The 24,435-nt window shown below is 35.4% G+C and overlaps 1 protein-coding gene across 1 annotated transcript in view; it reads right to left on the bottom strand.

Annotated features, from left to right (window-relative positions):
• Positions 1–24,435, bottom strand: part of EYS (eyes shut homolog) — a 1,629,530-nt gene that overhangs the window by 482,080 nt on the left and 1,123,015 nt on the right. Inside the window, 1 exon segment of the mRNA XM_036248740.1 lies at positions 4,377–4,489. Coding sequence (XP_036104633.1) covers positions 4,377–4,489 — 113 coding nt within the window.

Consider the following 24,435-nt stretch of genomic DNA (forward strand, 5'->3'; position numbering starts at 1 on the left):
TTTATGTGTGTAAGACTGGGACCAGTATTAATTTTTGTTTTAGTTTTTCAATGGCAGCATCTCAGTGCTACAATTAATATAAAATAGTAGGACTTCAGACCCTGTAATAAAATTCTGAATCACACGTAGTCCTGCACTGTGACAGTAACTGTCTCTGAAGATAAGCTTTGCTCTTATGATTAGGTAAACAGAGACCCATGAGCCAAATGAATGGAAAGCAGTAGTTCTCATAATGTGATCTAAAAGACCCCAACAAACTTTCATATAATCTGCGAGGTTAAAATAGTTTTAATAATAGCACCAAGATGTTATTTGACTTTTTCTCAGTTTACATTCACACTGATAGTACAAGGGTAATGGATAAAACTGCTAATGCCTTGGTATGAATAAAAATGGTGCTACCAAATTATACGGGTAGGTATAGCATTCTTTGTTTACAGTTGAAAAGTGCTCATTTTATTTAAGAATGTACTTGAGGTAGTGGCATAATTATTATTTTTAAAAACTATAACTTATAAGAATATGCCTTCTTAATAAAGTATAATAAAGGGGACTTTTTGCATGAAGCCCTTCTGTTGTATGCTGAGGTGTGATGGTTGCCTCAAGAAGTACTTATGTGATTATTTGACCCGTGAGATCAGTTAGCTTCTTGAAATAAGAACTAACATTCAAACCATGGTATGTAACATGAGGTATTAGGCTGACATTTTCACAAAAACAAAATGTACCTATCACTTCAAAGATAATCACTAATAGTATTTGTTGCCAATGTTAAAATTTGAGCTCTTAAGCAAATATTAGAATTTTGGAAAAATCTTATTGACTCTTTTGACTTTGACAGCTTTACAATAATTAAAAACTTTTCTGATAAGATTGGAGGGGATATTCACATACAAGATTTCTGATGTTTTAAATTAATATGAATAGATATTTGGTATAGCTGAATAACTAGAAAAACGATATTTTGCAAGTGATAGTACAAAATCATGCATGGTTAAAAGAACCATTCAAAATGTGAAAAAGGACAATGGGTTTTAATTTAAGAGTATAAATGGTTCATTGATCAATGTTTCACATTCCATGTTACAACTAACCTTTAACAATCTATTACTACCAAGTTTTAGTGTAGTATTAAGAAAGAACATTCCCAATTATCCGAAAAAGCTACTAGAAAACCGCTATCAAGTCCAAGTACATGTGTGAGGCCAGATTTTTTTAGTGGAGCAGTTATGGGACAGATTGAATGCAGAAACACTTATGAGAATCCAGCTGTCTTCAGTAAGCCAGACACTAAAAATATTTGCAAAATATGTGAAACACTGCACTCTTCTCATCATTTTTGTTGTATGTTTAGTTATTTTTCATAATAATACACGACTCCGTGTTATTTATGTTAACATGTAACGAGTTTACCTTTTTATTTTACAATAATTAAATAATAAATATATTTAAAACTCAGTTTTCTAATATGATAATGATAAAGACATTGTATTCTATATATTCTTTAAAAAGCTCTTAGCTGTCAATAATCATTTTTGAGAGTGCAAAGAGCAAAATAGTCCAGAATCACCATTTAGAGTAAATCTAAAAGGAATCTCATAATAAAAATTTGTGTGAAGAAATAATCACACAGTAGAATCACAAGATACTTTACACAGCAAATTTTTGAACATCTACTCTTGTAGGCTTTGAGGAAATAGCAGTGAAAGGTCTATGCTGTCCATGCCCCAAAGAAACACACACATTATATCCTGAAGGGAGTCAATGAAACAATGAAATAAATGCATTCAAACAGTGACATGTCTCATAAAGAATACAAAACAAATTATGGAAATAAAGAGTGGCGGGGAGATGCGGGCAGGGGAGGAACTGTATTTTGGTTGGTCCAGGAATGCCTTTCTGTGGAGGTGATAATACAGTTTAGGTCCAGCCAGCCTTCTGAAGGAGGGGGATGGAGAGAGGGACAGGAGGTTTCTGCAAGAGGGACAAAAAGAAGCAACTCTCCGGAGGTGAGAGCACATTTTTCAAGAAAGACCAGTGTCATCGAGCTCTTAAGAAGGAGAAAGTCTAATTTTACCTTCTTCACAAGCACAAAGCAAGGGTTATTATTCTGACTTCATAGATAAGAAAACTGAGAAATGGAGAACTTTTAACCTTTGCTCACTGTCATACAGCCAGTAATTTACAGAATTAGGCTTTGAAAACGATATTCTAAATATATCCTGTATAATATATCTTTTAGGAGAGGTGGACCTAAGTGAAATAAAGTGGTGGTAGGGGTTGGTGAGAAGAACAGAATAAATATTCAGAGAAATTTAATGGTCTCTACTTGTCCTAATGCTAATCACAAGCAAATCGTTTCTTATATGTGTATAGCTTTGTTGATGTTATACAGAGGGGTACTATCACTAGAAGCTTTGAGTCCTAGCCAATGGTTAAAGAACCAATAGTACAAAATAAGGGTCAAATGAATGACATTTTAAGTGAATAAAATTCGACTACATAGAAGAGTGATCAAGCAAAAACAGCGTTTAGAATTGGCTTGCACATAGCTGAGATCACACAATGAATTTCTTTTCTTTTTTTTTTCTAAGTGAGTTTTAACTAATCTCATCATTTCCCCCTCTATCTCACATCATGAAAAAGGAAAACAGTTATTGTGTAACCTGGTTGTTCCAAATTTGTAGAACAGTGGTCTGCATAGTATTTATTTATTATTTTTATTATTTTTATTTTTTTTGTTAGAGATATTTCACCTTTTTTACCCCATTGGCACCCCCTCCCCACCCCACCCCCGCCCCGTCCCCAGCTTAGTTGTCCATGTCCATTGGTCATGCGTACATGCATATAAGTTCTGTGGTTTATCTCCTCCCACTCCCCCCACCCCCTCTTCGGAGGGATGTCAGTCTGTGCCCCACTTCCATGTCTCTGGGTCTGTTTTTGCTTCATACTCATTACTACAAGGAAAAGTTAAATGAGTTCCACTTTTCCATATTTCTAAATTAGCAGATGAATATACAAATTATCAAAGGATTTCATCCTTTTCAATGGATTTACTACCTAGTGATTATATAATTAAATAACAGCTAACAGATCACATACCATTTAACAAAGAAGGTATGGAGCAAAGAACCTGGAGGTTAAATAATTGTTAGAAAATACTTTTAACTGTAAATCAATAAAAAAATGGAGATACATTTGTTAAAAAAATTACTAATAAATGATAAAATATAAGGACTTATGGGTGTTTGATTGATATTAAAATTGCAGGGACCCATCTAGTATATATAATGTAAGATGTTAAGTTTTCGTTTTGTTAAAAACAAAACACACAGGCCAGGCAAACAAGCAAAAAGAAAAAATAATGCACCCTGTCTAGCAATGTATAATAGGTGCTACAAAAAATTTTAAATGTATCAGTCTAAAGGTGAATGAATTATTTTACCTTCTTATGGATTTCTTTAATTCTTAAATATAATGACCCCCACTATGAAGGAGAAGATTTGATTTTATTCAAATATGTGAAGATCTCACAGCCTTCTATATTTTTTCCTTAGGACTCTTCATATTTATATATCTATTTAAACATTTCAGCAATGTTTCCTTCACTACACTATAAGCTCCTTAAGACCTGTCACTGTGCGACTGTTCATGTTGGACCAGAGTGCACAGGAGGATTTCAGTACTTCTAAATATTTTCGTAGAATAAATTAATGTGATTCTGCTATTGACAAACAGGCTTTTATGCTGATCAAACATCCTGTCTCATCATGCCATGCTACCTAACTTGTGTGAACATATTCAATGCACTGTAAAGCTCCAAAAATGATCCTTTTTTCCTTAACTGTCAGGGAGGGTTTTTTAAATCAATTTATACCAATGTATTAATGCCTAATATTGTCTCTTCCCCCCAACACACATAGAGATTTCTCAGCCAGAAAAGATTATCTGAAAGGAATGTGTCACTAAGGTGGAAATTCAAGCAGGAGGAAAACTTCTTGAGAGAGATATAGTAGAAGAAAGAAACATTTTAGCACTCTGAACAATACCGCATGCATGGCTATCAGTTTGCTTATATTTAAACACTGTGATAGATGATGTTTCCTAATCCTGACTCACTGATCTTTTGTTGGTAGATATAATGTTTCTTATATAGCACAAAGAAGAAACTCATTATAAATAAATGTTCCAACTTAACTGGGATATAGCTTGCAAATTCTAGTCTGCAAAAAAATAAATTAGAATGTGAAAGGGTGAAAGAAAGAACAAAATAAAGGAAATATAATATAGTCCTGATTAGAAAATTTCAAATGGAAATCCTATTGTTTGGTGCGGTTATTTGACAATTATTTGAAAAATCATTAGTGGTATTTTACCTGCAGTTATCAATGTGAATTGTTCTCACTGCCTTGGATGGGATGAAAGGTCCCCAGTTATTGACTTCTACAACTTTTATGCAGCCAGTAAAATTCTCAACTGGTCCAGAAATCTAAAAAAGAGAGAGGGGAATTTATATTATTTTCTTCATATTGCTAACTGGTCAGAGTGTGCAATCAGATTTTAGGGCCAATTTCATTTACTCAATATATTGATAGAAAGTTAGTCAACTCTTTTCATAATTATTCCAAAAATTATTAGGAAAAAAGTTCCACCTTACTCGAAAGTTATGTGGAGTTGTGATTTTACTGTATGAAATTCACTGTGATTTGTATATGAATAGAGAAAATGTTTTCATTATTTTGGTGAATTATCATTGAAAACTAGGAGAAAAGCTGATACACTTTTCCATCTTTTGCTTTTGTTCCTTGTACTTTTCCTTTCAGACATTAGTCCTTGTTCCATCTGCAGCTACAGAAACATCAAGAAAAACTGCTCTTTCTAGTGTCAAAGAAAACAGAGCAAGCTACAAATACTTGTGACATCCAACAGCCCTATGCATTCTACCTATCTTTTATATTCAGTCGCGTGGCCTATCCTTTTTAAGAATAAAATGGGCAAAACATGTATCCAGAAAGATTGCCAAAGGGCCAGGAGCAAAAAGAGAAGAACATTGGAAAACATTTGTTTTGAGGAACAAATATAACCTATTAAAAATAAACATAAATATGAGTTTTGATTCTATTCACTGTGAACACATTATACTACACCAGTAATTTTATGTCTCTATATATTTACATTTATGTGAAAAAGAGAAACAAGAAAAACTAAAAGGGAGCACATCTCAGAATTCAGTAGTTAGAAACGAGCATTTATTTCAAGTTGATTTCTGTTATACTCTCAATATTATTTAAAACTTCATGCTAACATGGACCAACTTCTGACCAATGAACAGATATACTGAGAAATAAGTTGTCTACCTTGATTTCTCAATGAACAATATTTACTATTTCCATTCTCAAGACTTGGTTCTTATAGAGTGTAATATTGTAAATAAATATATGATAGATTAAAAACTTTACCTTGTTTAGAAATCTTAGGGTGAATATATTTCATTTCATATTTTCACTTATGTTCTTAGTTTAAAAACCTTTAAATATTTTCTTCGTTTTCCTGATGTAGGCTCAAATGTACTGCAAACCCTCTCAACAAGTAACACTCTGTCAAGTGTCAAAAATGATCGAACTAGAAAATAAAACAATACTTCACACATTTAGTTTACAAAAAAGTCGGTTGATTCCAAGAAAAAGAAAAATATTTGGCTCTTACATGCTGCAGTAGGGGAAGTATCAATTTGTAATAGTTGGCCTAACATTTTTATGAGCTTCTTTAATCTTATAGTTTTTCACATTTAATTTTTATCACAGAAAGGGGTTGGAGGTTGGATAAAAAAGGTGAAGGAATTAAGAAAAGAAAAAATACAAAACTTATAGACATAGGGAAAGGGGTGGTGGTGTGGGAGAGAGGAGAGAGTAAAGGGGAGATAAATGATGATGGAAAATACTTGACCGTGGGTGGGGAACACACAATATACAGATGATGTATTTAAAACTTCAGATATACTTGTGTACCTGAAACCTATATAATTTTATTAACCAACATCACTCAATACATTTAATTAAAAAACATAAACATACATTTTAAATGTTAAAGTAAGTTTAGATCTACCTCTCCTGAAACATCACAAACGTGTTAATTAGTATAGTTTCAAATTTTTAAATTAAACAAAAAATGAAATGGTTTTAGAAAAAGGCTTTTGATTGGAATGACTGTGAATGTTAGAACTTTGTGACATAGTTCAGCAATGGCATAATGTACATACATATTGACATATACATTGTTGTGTGCTCATGAAGATCCTTATTATTTATGAGAATGAAGAGTAAAGACAAAGTCATAGCGTTTCAAATAAATATGAAGTTACCAGAGAGCTATGAAAACTACTCTAAAAATAAAACAATTCTATGATTACTCTATTGAGATCCTTCTTGAAATTTTATGATTCAATCTCATTCACAAATTATGGATTAAAAAAATAAATATTAATTAATTCATCTTGGACTTTAAAAATGGCAAGAAAAAATTTCCATGGCCTTTAAATTTAAATGAATTCAAATGTCTTCCTTATTATTTTCATAGACTCACAACTCCCCATTTCTCTCACACATTAACTTTGGGCAGTCTTGTTCAGTATGAGTTATTTGGTCTTATGTAAGTCTTTTTTACTTTAAATATGGAAACTTTGGCCAGTGTGGCTCAGTGGTTGAACATTGGATCCATGCACCAAGAGGTCACTGGTTCGATTCCCAATCAGGACACATGTTCATGTTGTGGGCCCAATCCCCAGTGGGGGGCCAATCGATGTTCTCTTTCATGGATGTTTCTATCTCTCTCTATCTCTCCCTTCCTCTCTCTCTAAAAATTAATGAAGAAAAAAATTAATATGGAAATTTTAGTTTGCAAAAGATAAATCAAACTTGTACACAGAAATACTAAATCTGAATACTAAACTCCAATCACACAATTTTTGGAAAACTTGTGGTGCGGAGAAAAAATTTCCCTTGAATTTGATTAATTTATAGTAATCTGGTTAGGTTTCTGGTATAAGATTCTTAAAAGTAAAATGGAAACAAATACATAACTTATATGATAAATTATAATGTAACAATATAAAATAGTTTTATGAAAAGTCACCTATATTAGATTATAGGAATGGTACTGTTGCTTGTTATTGTCTTTCCCATGAGAAAATTATTTTACTCATATATGCTGCTGCAGTATCTCAAATCCAGCTTTTATTTTTATGCAGGACAAATAACAGAATAATGACTCCCAGTTATTTCTAAACAATGTAAAATAGAAATGTAGTATGCCACACACAGTAACAAGAATATGATTCATGCCTGGTCGGTGTGGTTCAGTGGGTTGAGCATCGCCCCATGCACCAAGAGGTCACACGTTCAATTCCTGATCAGGGCACGATCCCAGTAGGGGGAATGCAGGAGGCAGCCAATTATTGTTTCTCATTGGTGTTTCTCTCTCTCTCCTTCTCCCTTCCTCTCTCTATAAAAATCAATAAAAACATTAAAAAAAAAAGAATATGACTCATTATAGTGAGCAGTAATAATAACAGAGTTCTTATTTTTATATTTATTTCAAATTTGGGTTCTCTCAAAGTTCTAAATACATCTTCAATTCTGTATATTTCTTTTCTTTTTTCTACCATTACACTAAGAGAATAATTTTTAATTCTATCTCTGGCTTTTGATGTATGGCCTTTGCTCTCACTCCTTTAAAGAGAGGTGAATTATTCACACTGTATAAAAACTAGGTTCTGATACCATTGTAATTAACTAGTTATTGATAATAGGAAAGGAGCAAAGGGGGAAGCCAAACATTACAGGCATGTCATCCTGGCAGCTTCACCAGGAAGCTGCAACTTTGCACTCCCCAGGGAACCACTGGTCTATTCGCTGCTAAACAGTGGGGAAGGAGTCCAACAGAGGGAAGATAGTCACATGCCCAGTGAAGTTGGAGTGACATAGGGAAAAAGGTATCTGTCAGTCAAACCTGGGGACAGAGATGGTTGACCAGAATGGGTGGGGCCACTGCAAGCCTATGAAAATTTAGGAATACATAATCCCCTAAACAATGAAATTCTCTCTCTTGTTGCTCCTTACTCTTTGTGCTCTTGACTCTTTCTTGGCTTCCTTGCATTCACTCATGTTCTCTCCATAGCCATATGGCCCTGTGGACCCCACATGCAATGGACTGATGGACTGCAGTGGGGAACACAAAATATGCCAGCCTGATGCTGGACTGGACTCTGCTCCAACCTGGAAAGGAAACTTGAGACACTGGCTCTGACTTGAGCTAAAGCCACAGCTATACCTCTTCCATGACTGGACTGAGGGAAATGGGACTTTGGAAACTCTGGGATTTAATTCTACAAAAATAAAGCTTTCCACAATATTGCATCCTTCTGTGTTGAGTCTCGGAAAATTATTTTTCTCAGGATATCACAAGAATTCCACCTCCACTAACAACTGGAGGAGATGAGGCCCTCTGCCCTCCCTTAACAGTTCCACATTAATTTTCAATAGCTGTTACACAAAGTTTAGATACAGGGCCTTCATGGCTGTAATTTAGACTGCATATACAGTATTTATAATTTATAAACAAATCACTTTAAATACAAACATACAATGGAAATTTTTTTAAAATTATGTGCTTAAACATTTGACCTTATGTAAAAAATTATGAAAGTGAGGGAAATGTTCATTTTTAATCTTCCTGACAGAGTAAAGGCACAATTACTTAAAGACTATATGGATTACTGGTTAATGCTAGTAGGTGTTAATTTCAAGGGCTAGTTTCTTATTCTTTTGAATCAGTAGTTTATAAATTCTTTCTATTTTCATCATTATTGTTCATTATGTTTTCAATGGTTCACTAGTGTATCTAATGTAACCATTAGGATAAATTCAAGTGAACTTTTAGTTTAGTAAATTTTGAAAACCAATATAGTTGGTTTTGAATCAATTAAGAAATAGTTAATTGGTAGTACAAAAACAATAGTTGCCTCTATTATGGATTGTTTTATCAATTATTTTATGTGCTTTTGAAGGTCCTATATTGCATGTATGATAACAATTTGATAATTTTTGAGAAATATGAAAAATAGAAATTCTTTAAAGATAGCACTATTAATTGATTAAACAGTTTTCATACTGTGTGATCTGCAGGGCCAACATATTTCTCAGAAAACTTCAGGGAACGTTGTTGAGCAGAAGGAGAAAGACTGTGAGTGGAGCTTCTGCTTCCACATTACAAAGAAATAATTTTACTTTTATGTTTTATATATTGGCTTTCTGCCTGAAATTTTCTTTGCAGAAGCTTCTATTGTTAAAATAATACTTGAATTCTGAACTAAACTAACAACTTAGAAGAAAAATTTTGAAGATGCATGGGTTTGAGTGTGAGAACAAGCAATTTATAGAATGCATTTTAAATACATAAACATATACACATATGTGTGTGCGTGTGTAACTTGCAAAAAGGCATCCTCGTTAAACTGCCATTAGACCTTCTCTCTCTGCTGCTGCTATGATGTTTTATTTTCTGTGTTCCTCATCATCGTGTCTCAGTGCCACACTGGTACTCTTCATTCCAAGTTTCAATTTGGTAGAAAGAGTTTGCATTTCCTTAGACCTGGCTTCTTCCCTAGAATCATGCCATCCCAAGCAGTTCTCCAGCTCTGGTATACTGAAGTAAAATGCCCTAGTTGTTTAAAAACTTCCCTTTCTCCTGAGGGTTTCTTTTCTTTCTTTTTTAAAACCATTTCTTCATTTACATTATTTATCTATTTATTTATTATTGATATTTATAAAGAGAAGAGAGATAGAAATACGAATGAGAGAGAAACATCAATCAGCTGCCTCCTGCACACCCCCTACTGGGGACTGAGCCAGAAACCTGGGCATGTGCCCTGACCAGGAATCAAACCAGCGACCTCTTGGTGCACAGGTCAATGCTCAACCACTGAACCATACCGGCTGGGCTCTACAGATAGTTTCAATTTGTTGGCTTGTTTCCTGACCTGCTCCTTTAGTAAAAAAAGTGCAAACTCACTGCACTGCAGCATTCTCCCTTCACAGCACTCCTCACGCCCTCTCACTTTTCAAGCTCTTGCCCTCAACACAAGACAATTCTCCTTATCTGTGTATTTTAGCCTCTCAACCTCTGCTCACTGATAAAGGTACACATAATTAAAAGGTAAATCAATTAACTTTTTAGGAAACAGGACCCTGTGTTTCTATTTTAACACTGAAAACTTTTCATCCCAAATCACTGACCACTATCAGACTAGCCCAACAAAAACAATTCTGGTTTGGTAAAAGGATTCAATGATAAAAGATTTTTTAGATACTAATAGCAATGATTGTTTTTTAAAGAAGTAACTAATATCTACTGAGTAATGACTATTATGCCCTTATCCCATTTGCTCCCCATAGTAATTGCATTATATAGATTCTATTAGTATTTGTTACTATTTACTGCTTACTATTCCTATTATTGATATTCTAAGGAGAGCATGCATTTCTCTTGCATCATATTTACATATAGATGGTCTTCAAATAAGGGATGATTTTTTGTCTTTCTTTGAATATTAATTTTTATTTAGAAAAAAGCATTATGCAAGCTCAGCTCAGCTCCTACCTTCCTCTCTCTTTTATGAGAAGCCAGTCATTGCGCAGGAGGTCTATTGTCCACCACACATTGAGGAACCCTCCCTGCAATTGCCAAATTGTATTCGGCTGAGTTTAATGTTTTATTCCAGTCAATGCATTTGGAAGCCCACTAGTAGTAGACCGAAACCTATATCTCTAACTTAGCTATTATCAGTAACAAAGCTGACAAATGTTCATTTCCCTGATGCTTTGTATAGCTGTTCAATGGGTTCTAATGTGTTTGGGAAAGAGAGCTCTTTTATTTTATTTATGCATTTATTTATTTTTATATTTTTTTAACTTATCTTTATTGTTGAATGTATTACAGATGTTCCCTCCCTCCCCCTCCTGCCTTCCCCACACTATTGTCAGTGTCCATTGGTTATGCATATATGCATAGAAGTTCTCTGGATTATCTCATCCCCCCCTACCCCCCCCTTCCCTTTGAGGTTCATCAATAGAACAATCAATTTGTACTTCTTAATTCTTTCATTTTTTTCACTCATCCCCCCCACCAGTCTCCACCCATCTGGCAAGCAACAAGAAGAGAGCTCTTTTAAATCTCACCAATATCTGCTAAATGATGGAAGATTAGGTAATTTGCCCAAGTCATAAACCTAGAACATGGCATGGCCTAACTAGAATGGATTTCAGTCCATCGACCCCAGCTAGCATGTTCTTTCTCACTTCCCTATGCTGTCTCTATATCTTGTTTGCCATCCCTTTACCTACTATGGATTCGGTATTATTGAGTGGTTCAAAATATTGAGAATAATAGTTTACTGAAGGTCTCTTAATGTTGTATACTTTGAACTAAAACACTTTTATCAGGGATTTGAATATTATTATGGACCATTACACGATCATTATATTTCGACATGATTATTCATGATCATTATGTTTAACATGAAAGCAGGGTATTGTGATGGATTCTGTGTTTTGTTTGCTTTTGATCTCACAGCCAGTCAAAACACATTAAAATTAGAAAAACAATTCTGATTTACACTGCTATAGACTGAAAGTGCCCCTCCCCATTCATAGGTTGAAATGTAATCCCCTGTATGGGGTCTTTGGAGATGGGGCCTTTAGGAAGTGATTAGGTCATAAGGCTGCAGGCATCGCAGATGGGTTTTGTGACCCTGTAGAAGTGGTCCTAGAAAGATCCCTCGAGCCCCCCACCATGTGAGGACACAGTCACCAGATGGCCATTTATGAATGAGGGAGCAGGCTCTCACCAGACACAGATGTGCCTGTGCCTTGATCTTGGACTTCTTGCCTTCAGAACTGTGGGAAATAAATGCTTGTTGTTTAGGCCATCCAGTCTCTGGTATTCTGTAATAGCAGTCTGAATGGATTAAGAGAAGCTTCTAATTATATTCACTCATTAGCGTTGGTAAAATAATAATTGCATTGTATTATGATGTTGAAATTACTTTTAACTAGATAGAAGAAATGAGAACTATATGGTTGGATTTGATCTAAAGGTAAAGGGTCAATCACTGATAAGCTTGTCAATCAGTTACAGATTAAATAGAGCAAGTCTCCTAACTTATTCTGCAAAGTTCAGACATTTTGAGTCTTACAATATATTTTCATAGGCCCACAAATTTGGCATTATTTCAAGTGTTAAAATTTAATTAGGAAGCAATTATTTTAATTCCCACACAACTTTACCATGAAAATCATATTTAGTAAAAGTGATACCTTATGAAAATTAAATCATAATCTAAACAATTAGGAAAATGCCAACTGATATAAAAATTTGCTCTATGATATTGTTCAACATAAGAGTTAATTATTTTGTAAAATAAATAATTTAAATGTTACATTAGAACTAAAGCAAATGTCTTCCTTTAAATTTGAGATTCTCCTGATCTTAAATATAAAGAAATATTATTTTAAAGTCTTTTAACATTATTTTTTAATTTCAAAATTTAAAAGTTAAGAAACTCTTTCAAAAACTTCAAACTGAGTTTGCAACTTTCTGATACCCTTTTTGATAATTGAAGAATTCTTGAAATAAAAAGCACTTACATATTGTTGAAGTGTAATATAGTGAAAGGCAGATCCTATATTTGCCTTGAGCTACAAAGATAAAATATGTAATTTTCTACTATTTGCAGTAGTTACTTGAAGACATCAGCAATAAAAATGAAAGTTTAAGTCAATGTTACAACTTTTCAGTGTTTTGCTAGTCACAGTTCCCTGAATACAAAATGATTTGGAAATAAGGGAGATCCTATTATGTTGATACCAGTAAACAACTCATCTTCCAGTACAACTCTAACTTTAGACTCAGAGTCAAGCTTTAGAAAAGAAGCTGTTTTGGCAATTTTGCAGAATTTTCTCCATATGGAATCCACTAATGATAACATATTTTGTCCTACGTAATATTCTTCAGATCATGGTATTATTTCAGATTCCCATTTCTAATGTTGGAATATGGGTTGAGCACATTTTAGAAAAATAAGTATTTTATAAAATATTTTAGAATTTGAAAAAAATGTAAAAGATATAATAATAATAGTAACATTATGGCGAGCTCTTACCTAATAAAAAATATCACACTAAATTTCAAACTTTGGGATTCATAAAATAATTCATAAACATTCCTCTCTATTCCAGAATTTACAGAAATTTCTTATTATCCACTGTTCTGCTGTGACAAGTAATTTTAATAGCCTGCCCTCAGACTGTGGATACATAAGAAGAAGGTTAGATCACTTGCTCTCCTACTGGCTGATCTCACCCCCACCCGGCTCTGGCATGTCACATATGGGGCTATGCTACTTCCCTCTCACGTCTCTCTCCTCGTTCTTCTCTGAAGTGACAGGAAAACAGAGGGAAGAAGGAGGCTTTACGTTACGAGGATTCAGTTTAAAGCACTTGCTTATACCAGGGAAAGGCTTACATTCTAAAACACTGTTTGTCTGTATACAGGTTAATCCAGTGTGGTGAAACCCAGTAATTCAGTTTTTTACACAATAGCAATTTGGGTTGAATGAAGATTTATCAAGGTGGATGACAATTTACTAGGATTTTAAGATAACCAATGGACCGAGAAACGAAGCAAATAAACAAACAACAAAACTAAGTGACTATTTTTGTGATTCCTTTATCTTTATTTTGGTCTAAGCAAGTTTTCTGTTATTCTGTATATTTAAAAATGGCACTAAGGCCCTGGCCGGTTTGGCTCAGTGGTTAGAGCATCGGTCTGCGGTCCAGAGAGACCTGGGTTCGGTTTCCGCTAATGGCACATACTTTGGTTGCAGTTTGTCCCCGGTCCTGGTTGGGTCATGCAGGTGGCAACCACTCGATGTGTCCTCTTCATGTCAATGTTTCTCTCTCTCTCTCTCTCTCTCTCTCTTCCTCTCTCTCCCTCCCACTCTATCTGAACAAAAAATGGAAGAATGTCTTCAAGTGAGGATAAAAAAAAAAATGGCATTAAGGAACAAATATTTTGACAGAGGTCAGGATGAACAAAGTAGTATTCACAGGTTCTAGAACTTAATTTTCTCTTTTTTAAAAATCACATATTTATATATTTATCTATAAGCATATTTGTATTGTATCTATATCCATCACTAACTATACCTTTCTGGATTGATAACATATTTATCATTTGTCTCTAGTGTTAGCCCTTACAAAGAGATCTGAAGCAGAGTAATTTCTATTTAAGTCAAAGTATCTATATCTAAATGTATAAAGATTTTAAAAAAAAGTTCCAATGGACCAGATAGTCATCTGAAATAGGAAAAGGCAGCAAATTCATAAATAATTCATTAAATAATTGAGGATTTTTAGAGATAAAAAGCCCTGAATTTTTTCCCTTCTGAGAACTGGTATGAAACGTTTTTGTTAGGAAAACATACTTTCAGTCCTATCCCTCTCTATTGGGCCAATTCACATGTAAATATTCTTTAATACTGTCCATTATAAAGAAATATTCTTTCTTGATCCCTTTTGCCTCTTCAGCAACCATAACAGTGGTTTCCGGCATAGGTATCGATTGCAGCTGCTCCACTTTCTGCATAATTATAGGCAAGTTTCTTAAGCTATCAATATATTGGTTTCTTTATCTGTAAAATGAGAAAAAGAAGAAGAATAGTAGCTATTTTCTGTGGCTATTGTGGGACTCTAAAAGTTAATACATGTAAAATATTTTACAACATTACCTGGCCTTTGAGTTTTCAATACATGTTAGCTAGTCTCACTATCACACATTCACATAAAAGCAAAATGTTGATGCTGAAATGAGTTAAGACTTTGGGATTATTGAGATAAAATTTGTGCATTTAACATGCAAGAATGACATAAATTTGGGGGGGGAGGGGTAGAATGCTCTGGTTAAAATGTTTGTACCCCCCCCATATGCATATGCAGAAAACCTTACGTCCTATGTGATGGTGAGAAGGTGGGGGCTTGGGAGGTGCTCCTCCTCCTTTGGGAAGGCTGAGACCTCATGAATAGAATTAGTGCTCTTGTAGTCTCCAGAGTTCCCTAGCCCTTTCTGCCTTATGAAGATATAAGAGAAGTCTGTGTCCCAGAAGAGGGGACCATGCTGGCACCCCAGTCTCCTACTTCTATCTTCCAGAACTGTGAGAAATAGACCACTGCTGTATATAAACTTACCACTCTGCAGCACTGTATTATAGTGGCCCTAATGGATTAAGGCACTTGTTTACCCATTTTTAAATCTCTCATTCTTGTATCTGTATCAAAGAAAGGGGAACAGAATCATAGCTATTTTAAGAACAAAGACTGTTTTGTCTTTTGTGGAACCATTATTTTATTATTAATTTTATAATTCTCTCCACTTCAACCTTCTCTGCTTAGGCAACTCCCTCCAAAACCATTAATTTCTACTATTCACATAATGCAGTGTGAACAGGTTTTTACTCAGATCCTACAGAAAACCTTCTCTAAAATTTATTCCTATCACTATTTATTTAGAGTTAGATTCACTAAAAACTATGCTATGGGCTATAGACAGACGACTGGACAAGACATATTTTTTGTAAGTGGCTTCTAATATAGGCCAGAGGATACATAGGCCAACAAATATTTGTGATGTAATATGACCAGGTGCTTCATGAAGATAGAAACTCAGTCGGCCCTCTTCACTGCTTTATTCCTGACACATAGTATTAGAATAGATGTTATACAATATTATAGTAGTGGGATACAGAACTTGGTCTGAGCAATACTCTGTAAAATTCTGTTGGAAATAGGAAACTTTATGAGGTTTTGAGTCCAAATACCTTAAGATGTGAACTTAATACTTTATCTGAGTCCTGTGAAAATCCTGTGCACTCTATTCCTTTTAAAATATGTTGGTTTTTAAAAATTTCTTTCTCCATGATTACCTGTGCATCTTCTAGGCATTTGAAATTCCTATACATAAGAGGCAATAGGATCAGTTTAAGAAACCTTCCTGTCACATGGTTGAAACAAACCTGAATTGATCTCAAGGGCATGCTGAAAATCCCCCAAACAAGCAAACAAACAAAAACAAAATTTTTCCTTTTTGGCTTACTGATGCCAGAAATCTTACTCTCTGAGATTTATTCTTTAGATGAAGGCTTTTAGCTTGTTGAAGTGTAAATATCCCCAGGAGAGGAAGCATATAAATGATCAAACATTTAACAACATGCTATAATTGCTTTGATCAGATTCTTTCCTGAAAACATGTCTGGATGGGAAGCAGTTAGCAGAAGTGCAGGGACATCCGTGTCAGGAGACACCATTGGGCAGAAAGGGCAAAGGAAGATGGGTGTCAGCTGGGAAGGTGTCCCTGCCAAGTGAGTTTTCTGTTGCCTGCAATCCAGCTTCTCTGGCCTGATGGGACAAGGGTAACATCTGTGCTGGGACTGTCGGAGTCCCCTCGGTGCAGACAATCTAGTTTATTAGAAGTGAATTTGTAAATACAGAGAAAAGCAACTGGCATTCTGAGTCACCAGAGATTAGAGGAGCGACGAAACGGGCAATGCCTTGCCTGAACCTGCTCTTACTTGTGGCTCAAACCAGTCACTCAAACCAGCTTAAAAGCACACGATGCCTACCACAAACATCCAAAATAATAGAGTTTCGTTTATAACACGAGGTCTGCTGATATTTCTGAAAACAAAAAGTCCAGTACAGAGAGTATTAGACGTGGCAACGATCTCCTGACAGGCTGGAGCGAACACTGGCAGGGATGGAAGCAAATCGCTTCAGTCAATGTTGGACATAAACAATCATGTACTTTTTTTTTCTGGCTACTTCAAATGCAATCACCATTTTATGAAAACAGAGACCCTTATTTTAAAATAAGTTTGACAATGATCAGTTCTGCAAAGCCACAAAAGGCTTATTACCAGAAGCACTATTACCGCTATTTGTCATTGCTTTTTGTTAACGTTAAAGCTTTAACTTTAATGTTTACGCTTTAACTTTAAATTTTCATATGCTCTGATCTTATATGCTACATACTGATTTGGTAGGTGGGCAAGTGGAAGCACAGGCAGAAGCTTAACTTCACAGTTTGCTTCCTTAGACTCAAAAGGGGGCTTTCAAGGTGTTTTCTTTCAGCTCTAATTGTCTGTGATGCATGGTTCAAGCATCCTGAAAAAAGTCATGCTTTTCTCGTCTTCCTGTTTCACCTACGTGGTTTCCCAGCTTCGTGCAGCATTCCACTTTTCCCCCTTAATTTGAGAGATACTACTATGAAATGGATAGTTTCAATATTCCCAGTAAATGGCCTCCACATACCATATCGATGATTTGGGAATGCCGTGAGAGGTCTGTGTACCGTGCCATTTTAGGCAGTACCATTTTTATCACTAAATTCCATTAAAATAACATATATATATATAAGTATACATTATTGGTATAATTATATATTTGGTACAATTATATAAATAACATTCTCTATGTAGAATGCAACGCTTAATTATAATTCTGTGTAAACCACATACATAATTATCAAATCCTTTGATGTTTTATTTATTTATTTTATGTATCAGAGAAGAAGGAAATACATTTTAAATGAGTTGGAATATAGGCAGTACTTTCCCAGGATATTTCTTAATATGGTTTCCTAGCCTTCAGTTATTCCTAACATCCTTATGATTATTGCTGTAGCTGAAAATCTCCTATTTACTTCATATGTTTATTTTTAAAAAAATTTATTTATTAATTTGTTTCTGTTACAGATGTTTCTCATTTTTCCCCCATTGACACTCTCTTCCCCCTCCCCCCACCTCATCCCCAGCTTTGTTGTCTATGTTCATTGGTCATGCAGACATGCATGTAAGTTCTGTGGTTTATTTCTTCCTCCACAAAACCCCCCTCCTCTGAGGCTTGTCAGTCTGTACCCCCCCTCTATGTCTCTGGGTTAATTTTGTTCAGCAGTTTGTTTAGTTGACATATGTTTCTTTAAAACAACTCAGGACCAACACTGCTACCCGCTCTTACTTTGCCCTAAGCAAAAATATGCAGGAAATCATCACTTTGACATACAGGTTCTATCAAACCACACCCTCTTAAATTAAAACAAATAAAATAAAAAATTTGCACACACTGCCAAAAATCATACACACATGGGGAAACACAGAGACAGTTTTGCACATGAATTAATCAAGAGCACAAAGTTTAAAGTTAATCACTTTGGGTTAAATTGGGACCCTACTGCTTAGCTGTGTGACTTCTCTATTCCTCAGTTTCCTCATTAGTAACCTTGAGATAATAAAACTATCCACCTCACAAGGTTCTTGTGATAATTAAGACGACACGTATAAAATTGCAGTGTAGTCTCATACATTGTGTGATGCATACGTGCTTTTGTGCTATTTTTACTGTATAAAAAGTCATCATTACTTGGGTGTTTGTACTCAATGACTTTTCCAGGAATGCACTGCCCCAATATCAGCTGTCTGGCTGTGGCTAAAGCCCAGATTATCTGATTCAAACCCAAGCCCCCAGCAGAGTTGCTAAAGCTTCTAAATAAGTCTAAAATTACTATCTTGAGCAGTTTATTTCCTGGGAGAATCAAACTTATTGCTTGGAGCATATACTAATCAATTCAACTTTAATTTAAATATTTACTGAGCGGCCACTGTGCACAAGACAGAAGATATTAAGGGGATACAGTGATAAATCGGGCAGAGCTCGTCCCTAGGAGACTTAACAAATAACATCCGTGGAATGAACAAGAGACAAGAGCCACAGGAAAGGGCCACGTGCAATGATGCTGCCCCAGACAGTTCTGTGAGATGGAAATGATCTCTGGTTTAGGGGATGTGGGAGGTATTTGATGTGAAAACTTGAAGGTGAGAGGAAATTCTGCCAACACTTCATGCGCGCTGCCTCACTGACGCCTGGCCACGTACCTAAATGTCCCCTTTTTACACAAGCGGTAACTGAGGTGTAACCTTGAATTGTGGAAAGTCTGTCAGGTGAATAAGCTTGATGAGCCCAGAATAGTTCTTTAGCTTTCAATCCAAGCCCTAAGCATTGGTTCCTGGTCCAGTACTACAACATATTGTTATACTGATATGACTTAAATATCCATTATATATATAAAAATACTACATGCGGGGGATTGGAATTACTGTTTCAGTTGTGTTCCGTATCACTTGCTGGCTTGCCAACTGAATGCTATTTACTTTAGTAATTTATTTCTTTAGAGGATTAAATGGCATATTGATGTCCCATGAGAGTTGGCCCAGCTTCCAAAATGAGTCTCTTTTCCCTGAAGCAGCTCATAAATTAGAAAAATGAGTTTAATTAAGTGTAGAACGATATTCCTGAATATTTAAATCATAATTCAAAACAATCAAAATGAATCTTCTTAGTATGAGCTTAAATAAAACAGTTTACATTTCACATGTTCCTAGTGTTTTTTTTTTTTTTTTTTTATCCTCACCTGAGGACATTTTTGCATTTATCTTCAGATAGGGCAGGAGGGAGAAAGTGGGGAAGAGACAGAGAGAAACATTAATGTGAGAGAGACACATGACTGGTTACCACCCACACGACCACAACCGGGACCAGGGACAAACTGCAAATCAAGTACGTGCCCATTGAGGGAACCAAACCCAGGACTCTCTGGTCTGCAGGCCGATGCTCTAACCACTGAGCAACCGGCCAGGGCTGCTGTTCCTAGTCTTTTTAAAATTTTTTATCCTCATTCGAGGACATTTTTCCATTTTTTGTTCAGATAGAGTGGGAGGGAGAGAGAGGAAAAGAGAGAGAGAGAAACATTGACACCCTCACGACCCATCCAGGGCTGGGGACAAACTGCAATTGAGTCATGGGCCCTAAGTGGGAACTGAACCCGGGTCTCTCTGGACCGCAGGATAACGCTCTAACTGCTGAGCCAAACCGGCCAGGGCTGTTCCTAGGCTTTTAAATGTCAGTCCTTCGCAAGTTTTCACCTGCTGGACAGGTTGATTGAATCAGAAAAGAGGAGTGTCCGCACGAGCTCAGGATCTGGCGTAGAGAAGGCACAATTATCCAGTGTTTGCCAGATACCTACAATTTTGAAGTAATGTACAACCTTATTTTTGCATTGATTTGGGGAATAGTATTGTCTCCATATTCAAAATCTGGTCCAACATAAGCTCCCCTCTTCCGCTCCTGCTGTAACTAAGGCAGCTGTGGCCTAGAGCAGAGTCAGGTGAATTGTGGAAAGTCTGTCAGGTGAATAAGCTCGATGAGCCCAGAATAGTTCTTTAGCTTTTGATCCAAGCCCTAAAGACAGATATGATTAAAGTCTATAAAAAATAAAAATGTACTTAAAATGCTATTTTGAGGCTCATTAAACTTAAATTAGTCAACATCTATTTCTGGGGGCAGAATTAATTTGCATTTATTCAATGCATTTACTCTTTGGCCGATTAATATTTGGGTGATCACATTAAGTAACTTGAATCAAAATAACCGAAATATGTATTATAAAACACTACATTTAAAAATGAGAGTCAAGATAATTAGAATTCAGACTCTGGTCATTTGTTTCTTTGTTTCTTATGACAGAATTATAGACGCAATTGTTGATTTTTCTTTCTTTTTATCCTTTCAGGGAATATCATATACAATGAATAAAGTAAAGAGAAAGAAATCCTGTGCCCAGGTGGCCTTTTGTTTCGAGCTTGAAGAGATCACTGGCAGAAATGTGTAGCATGTTTCTAAGCTCAGACCTATCTGGGTAACTCACCCTTTTTCTAATTAGACAGCACTGAATAAAAGGATGTGTCTGAACCAAACTTGGGGAGCTTCTTGGAGAGGGAGTGAAATAGTTGAGGGCTAAGTGTTTTGGTTCCAGTTATGTAATAGGGAAGCCAAAACTTTTCCAAAAAAGGACAGAGAGAAAATATTTTAAGCCTCAATGGACATTAAAAAAAATTCCTCACACAAAGATATTTTTCTATTTATCTTCAGATAGAGTGGGAAGGAGGGAGGGAGAGAGAGAAACATCAATGTAAGAGAAACATAAGACGCATTGATTGGTTGCCTCCCACACAACCGTACCCTTGACTGGAATTGAACCCGAGACTCTTTGGTCCATGGGGTGACGCTCTAATTGCTGAGCCAAACTGGCCAGGGTGTGGGACATTTGCTCTGTAGTTATAGTTGAAAAGCAGCCCTAGGCAATACACAGACAAACTGTGCTCCACAAGGACTTGAATGTGAACATAGGTGGCAGGTCTGATTTTGTCCAGAGGCCGCGGTTTGCTGACCCCGATAGAGTATAATGCCAAGACTGGTGAGGTGAGCATGTTCAAGAAGGAATGTTTTCCATTTGTTTTTCAGGTGAAGCTGAAAAACTTCATGTGTATAAAGCTGTGACTGAAGGAATCCGTGAACATTTCCCAAAGGCCTGATGGTATCCTCAGGCCACTGATGACAGATGAGAATGAATTCATCTCATCTGTTACTAGATACTGACACTGATCCTGTCTGTCATGAGTTTTTTCTGTGATGTTTAGAAAAGCTAAATTTGTTTGATTTGCCCATGTGTTGCTTCCTTTATTAATTATGTTTACTCCCCCCCAGCTTTATTGAACTATAATTGATGTATAAGTTTAAAGTGTACAATGTGATGATTTTGCCATCAAAAAGGAATGTATGTATGATTTTCCCTTTTATATAATATCCTGTCCTTCTATATTAATGATCATAAAGATGAAAAATCACAAAATCTAAGGGTTTTAAAATAAAATTACCCCCAGTCTTGTTCTTCCTAGACTTCCAGGTATTATAGACAATTCAAACTTCTAGAAACATTAAGATGGCTAAGGTTGGGTTGTTAAATTATTATTTTTCTAAGAGCATTGACAACTACCATATGTTTGTATTATAATTTCAAATAAAAGGATTTTTTTATGGTCAAAAAGTAGAAAATATAAGATTAAGAATGTGTTTTTATTTCTAAATAGATTTATAAAATTGAAGGAAAAGACTCTTATTTTATCCAGAAATGATAAAAACTGGCATTTGTCTATTAACCAATGTTTGAGAACATTAACCTAATCTGAACACTGATGATAGTCATATCACTTTGGTAAACTCCCTGCAAAATTATTTGCTGGCCTATACTTAAATTTCTTCAGTTATGGAAAATTTTAGACCACTTGAAGTACCTCCTTTATTCTTTGATCTAAGGAAATCTACTTTACACTGAAGTCTGTCTTCCTATAACCACAGCATCAGTTCTTATCTTCGTCTGCAAGGCTTTTTATAACGTAATAGAGACTGGGTAGCTTGAACAACAGTTTATTTCTCACAGCTCTAGAAGCTAGAAAATCCAAGATCAAGGTGCTAGTCAATTCAGTTCCTTGTGAGAACTCTATTTCCGGCCTGCAGAAGGCCACCACATTGCTGTGACTACACCTGGAAGAGAGGTAGAACTCTGAGGTCTTGCAAGGGCATCTGTCCTACTGGATTAGGGCCCTATCCTTATGACCCCCATTTAACCTTTTCACTCCCCTTAGGCCCTATCTCCAAATGCAGTCCCATAGGGGATTAGAGCTTCAACATATAAATTGGAGAGAGGGGGCACATTCAGTCTGGAGCAGTCTTATTCTGTTTCATATTACCATGTAAAGCAAGTTTCATATCCATTCTATATACTAACTCTAGCAATACTTGAAAAAAAATGTTTGTAACTTTCTTTAGCTCCACTAACCTTTCTCAATGATTTCAGGTCTCATCAATGCTTCAGACCATTCTCTGAATATAGGTTAAAGAGCTTTATCATTATTAAAAGGGGGTAATAGGAATATAATAATGTAAGCACATCTACCTAGTCTTAGCAAGAATTTTTATAATTCTAATTATATACCACTTATAATCTAATATGTGATTAGATTTTTATACCTACAATATGGCTATACTATATTAACATTTATTGTGTTTCAACCCTAATGGCAGTTTATATATATATAAATATATATGACTTATATATATGACTTACATATAAATATATATGACATATATATATATATATATATATATATATGACTTCTAAATATGTTCTCCTATAATTTTATTCTTGTATTACATTCTTTGACTCAATTTTAGGAGCTTGCATTGATGATGATAATGACAACAACAATGATACTAGCAACAATGATCTCTTTTTCTACACTCTGACTTCATATTGGGGTGCCAGAAAGCACAAACCACACCCCTAAATTGGAGGTGGAAACATGAGCCATTACTAGAGATTCTCTACACTAGCTGAAAAGGTAGCTAGAAAATATTCCTGTCATGGTCTTGACTAACATCTTGGCACAGATTTTCTTGATGTATATAAATCGAAACAATTCCTGACCTGGTGGCAAAACATATGAGAGGTACAGTATAATTTCTTATTTTCTTTAGTTGTGAATAAATTTTGTGTAAGGTAAGAATTTTTTTGAAATTTAACTGTGAAATAGTAGTTCCAGCTTTCATGCAGCTACATATAAAACTTTGGATAGATGTTATATTCTCTTTATTTTTTACTTGTTTTACTACAAATGCATACTGCAGCCTCATAACAGCACATCTCTATTTCTCTATGTAATGGGCCTGCAGAATGCCAAACAGAAACTCAGTATTCTTATTCTATAAAAAATGCACTAGGTAGTTTAGTGGATGCCAAGGAAAGTAACCATTTCTTTAGAAGAGGGAGGATTTTAAGGGACTCCATATTCAATGTGTAAGTCATCCTGCTCTACGCCTGCAGGCTCTCGGATGTACAACAGGCAGAAGAAGGCTTAGTTGATCTAGCTCTTTGCAACAAAGGGACCCAGAAGTGTTTTATCTTGAAAACCCGGGAGTAATTCGGAAATAGAAAATCAATCTCAGGCAAAAACAAACATGTTATGAGTTTCTGGACACAAAGTGACCTTTTTTGGAAAATGTAATTCCAAGGAATAGGGAACAACAATATATTCTTTCTGTCATATTACTTGCATTAGGAACTATAAAATATTTTTTAAAATACATTTTGTGATACATTCAGAAAATACGTTCTCTATGCCTACTATGTGCCAGCCCCTGTGCAAGACTCGGGGGATAGAAATGCAAATAAAATGCAATGAGTGGTCTCAAAAGCCTACCCGTCTAAAGGAGGGAGAACTGACTCCTGAAGAGAAAGTGTAAGTAGTGCTATAGGAGCACAAATCAGGAAATGATGACTTCTGATGGGTCCAAGGAAGCATTCACAAATTAGCTAAATTTAAAGAAATTAATAGAGTATTAAATTTTTTAGTCTATATTCAAACTCATTTTAATAACT

This window comes from Molossus molossus, unplaced genomic scaffold, assembly GCF_014108415.1.
Source record: "Molossus molossus isolate mMolMol1 unplaced genomic scaffold, mMolMol1.p scaffold_m16_p_8, whole genome shotgun sequence".
In the NCBI taxonomy this organism is placed as follows: Eukaryota; Metazoa; Chordata; class Mammalia; order Chiroptera; family Molossidae; genus Molossus; species Molossus molossus.